The sequence below is a fragment of the Auxenochlorella protothecoides genome (assembly GCF_000733215.1).
Source record: "Auxenochlorella protothecoides strain 0710 unplaced genomic scaffold scaffold64, whole genome shotgun sequence".
Classification (NCBI taxonomy): domain Eukaryota; kingdom Viridiplantae; phylum Chlorophyta; class Trebouxiophyceae; order Chlorellales; family Chlorellaceae; genus Auxenochlorella; species Auxenochlorella protothecoides.
Window position 1 is genome coordinate 36692 of NW_011934482.1, and position 2521 is coordinate 39212.

General features: G+C 66.0%; 2 protein-coding genes across 2 annotated transcripts in view; one reads left to right on the forward strand and one right to left on the reverse strand.

The window, feature by feature from the left end:
• F751_5470 (AP2-like ethylene-responsive transcription factor ANT) overlaps nucleotides 1–396 on the forward strand; it is a gene marked incomplete at both ends in the record, with an annotated part of 5893 nt that extends 5497 nt beyond the window's left edge. The window contains one exon of the mRNA XM_011403865.1: nucleotides 46–396. Within this exon, the coding sequence (XP_011402167.1) occupies nucleotides 46–396 (351 nt within the window). The remainder of the gene's footprint in view (nucleotides 1–45) is intronic.
• A 406-nt stretch (nucleotides 397–802) lies between these two features.
• F751_5471 (Acyltransferase-like protein, chloroplastic) overlaps nucleotides 803–2521 on the reverse strand; it is a gene marked incomplete at both ends in the record, with an annotated part of 4308 nt that continues 2589 nt past the window's right edge. The window contains 6 exons of the mRNA XM_011403866.1: nucleotides 803–970; nucleotides 1123–1257; nucleotides 1505–1662; nucleotides 1833–1898; nucleotides 2056–2350; nucleotides 2420–2501. Of these exons, the coding sequence (XP_011402168.1) occupies nucleotides 803–970; nucleotides 1123–1257; nucleotides 1505–1662; nucleotides 1833–1898; nucleotides 2056–2350; nucleotides 2420–2501 (904 nt within the window). The remainder of the gene's footprint in view (nucleotides 971–1122; nucleotides 1258–1504; nucleotides 1663–1832; nucleotides 1899–2055; nucleotides 2351–2419; nucleotides 2502–2521) is intronic.

Sequence of the window (2521 nt, forward strand, 5' to 3'; positions counted from 1 at the left end):
CCCCGCCCTTCCCTCACCCTCCCCTGGAACCCCTGCACACAACAGGAGGCGGTGTGGCTGGGGCGGTACCCCACCGTGGAGTCGGCGGCGCGCGCCCACGACATCGCCGCCATCAAGCTGCACGGCCCTGCGGCGGCCACCAACTACGAGCCTGAGACCTACTCCCGCGTCCTGCCCACACTCTCCTCCCACTCCGAGGACCAGGTGGTGGGCGCGCTGCGCAAGGACAGCGCGCTGGCGGTGCAGCGCACCAGCCGCTTCCGCGGCGTGCGGCGCGTGGGCGCCCGCGCCTTTGACGCGCGGCTGGAGGACGCGCTGGGCGGCGACGGCAGCGGGCTCAACACCTCGCCCTCCTCTCACACCAGCATGTTTGTGCCGGACCTGTCCTCCTCCTGAGGACTCGAGGGGTGCGGGTGACTGAGCACAGGACGATGGGTGGGCCCTCTGATTTTTTTATGGTGCGCGGACGCAGCCTGGGTCACGCTCTTAGACCCTGGGTCACCGCCGCCGCTCCTCAAGCACGACTTTATTTTGTCCCTTCCCTGTATTCTGACCAACGCACACGTCCTGTCCATCGACCAAGGCATGCACATCACTAAATGAAAACATGCACTCCGGAGAAGAGAGCAGCAGGAGGGGAGAAACGGGATTCGGCGGACACGCACGGTACCAGGGTTGTGAGCATTGGACGAAAGGGATGGGCAAGAGCAATACACACTGGCAGGCAGCCAGGCCTGGGTCATGCGTGCAGGCGGGCACTTGCATCACACACCACTGCAGCATGCATGCAGGGGCAGCTGCACTAGAGCGGGAAGGTCGGCGCCGGCTGACCAGGATGCAGTGATTCGCGCAGCAGGCGGCTCGTGGCCGCGGCATACGGGTCGCCGGTCCGAGCCTGGAGCAGGAAGTCGATGCCCTCCTGCACCGAGCCCTTGATGCGGGAGTGCAGGGCGTCGCAGGCTTGGCGATCCTGGCGTTGCCAGGAGGTGGGGGAGCGTGAGGAGGGGGTGCGGCCTGGGTGGCATGCCAGGCTCGATCGGTCCAGCCCTTGGCATGCATCCTGCCAAGCACAGCATGCGCTTGATCCTGACCAATATGCATCAGCAACGAAGGCCATCTCACCCTCGCCTCGCTGGGGTCGGTGTGGATGGGAGCCTGGAACAGGAAATACAGTCGCTGCGGCGCACCACGGGGGATCGAAACGGGCGGCACGAAGCCATCAGACCAGCCCGCATCTGCCATCGGGCCAGATCTCGCCTGGGTATGTCAGGGAGCGGGACATGAGGGGGCGGGGCGCCATACGCAGGCTGCAACTCACGATTCAGCAGAGAGCGTATGATGCGTGTGTACTTGAAGAGTGCTTGTTTACCCCTCTAATCTTCCGGCCAACCCCATCCGGTCGCACATGCCGCGAGCCCGATGCACCATCTCAGAACAGCCCAGTGAGCCATCGACCTCCCGTTGATCCCAAAGCCAAGTCCCTCCCACCAACCCAAGGCGTCACCTGTGGCAGCAAAGCCTGCCGCCGGCGCAGGGCATCGCCGACAAAGGGCAACGCCTGGACCTGGGAGGGATCCAGCAGGATGTTGAGGCTGTCGTCGATGCCGACCGCGGCGAAGGGCACGATGGTGGCCCCAAAGCGGGCCGCCATCCTCACAAACTCTGCGCGTGCGGATGAGGGAATGATGGTGCAAAGGGGGTAGGAAGGCGCTCATGGAGGCAGCCCATGGTTGGGGTCAGCATGGGACGCTCCCAGCATTGAAGATAGGATCCGTGCACCCTAAACCTCAGATACAGCCGCAAGGATCATGTTCCGCCGCCCAGCTGCTCACCTGATCTGTCCGGCCAGAACAGGCGGTACTCCTCCCCCCTGCCCTTGTATGCCTCGCGCATTCCGCCTGTGGAAGGGAAGAAATGCGTCCAGGGCCTTGTCAAGAACCGCAGCTCTGCTCCAAAAGTGCGCACTCCGCCTCGCCGCAGCCCCGCAACGGCAGCGCTGGACCACAGGTGCTCACCCCTCCCTCCCTTTCTTCCTTCAGAACAAGACCCTCGCACCTGGAAACAGGAGGATGGCCTCCCCATTGCTCAGTAGGCGGAACATGTTCCGGGGCGACACCCGCACCGCGCCGAAAGTCTCCAGCATCTGCGAGAAGGAGCTGCCCCTGCCCCCGCCCGGGGTCAGGGCCGCCCCGCCCAGCATACTCAGCGCGTCCCAGGGCCCTGCCGGGCGCGCCTCACGCGGCTCCGCCTCGGCCTCGTGGGACAGCAGGGGGTGCGCCAGGCCCCGCAGCAGCACGCCAGTCTGGCGCAGCACCTCCTCGCACAGCACCGGCAGGTCGGCGGACAGCGTCTGGTGGTTGCCCACGAGCAGGACGGGGCGGCCGGGGGCGGGGCGGGGGAGGTGATCCAGCGAGCGCACGCGCCGGCCAGTGGTGGCGCAGGTGGAAAGGAAGACCGGGCTGGTCAGACGCCGCGTCAGCCTGGTGGCGCTGGCGGCGTACCTGTGTTGTGTGTTGAAGGG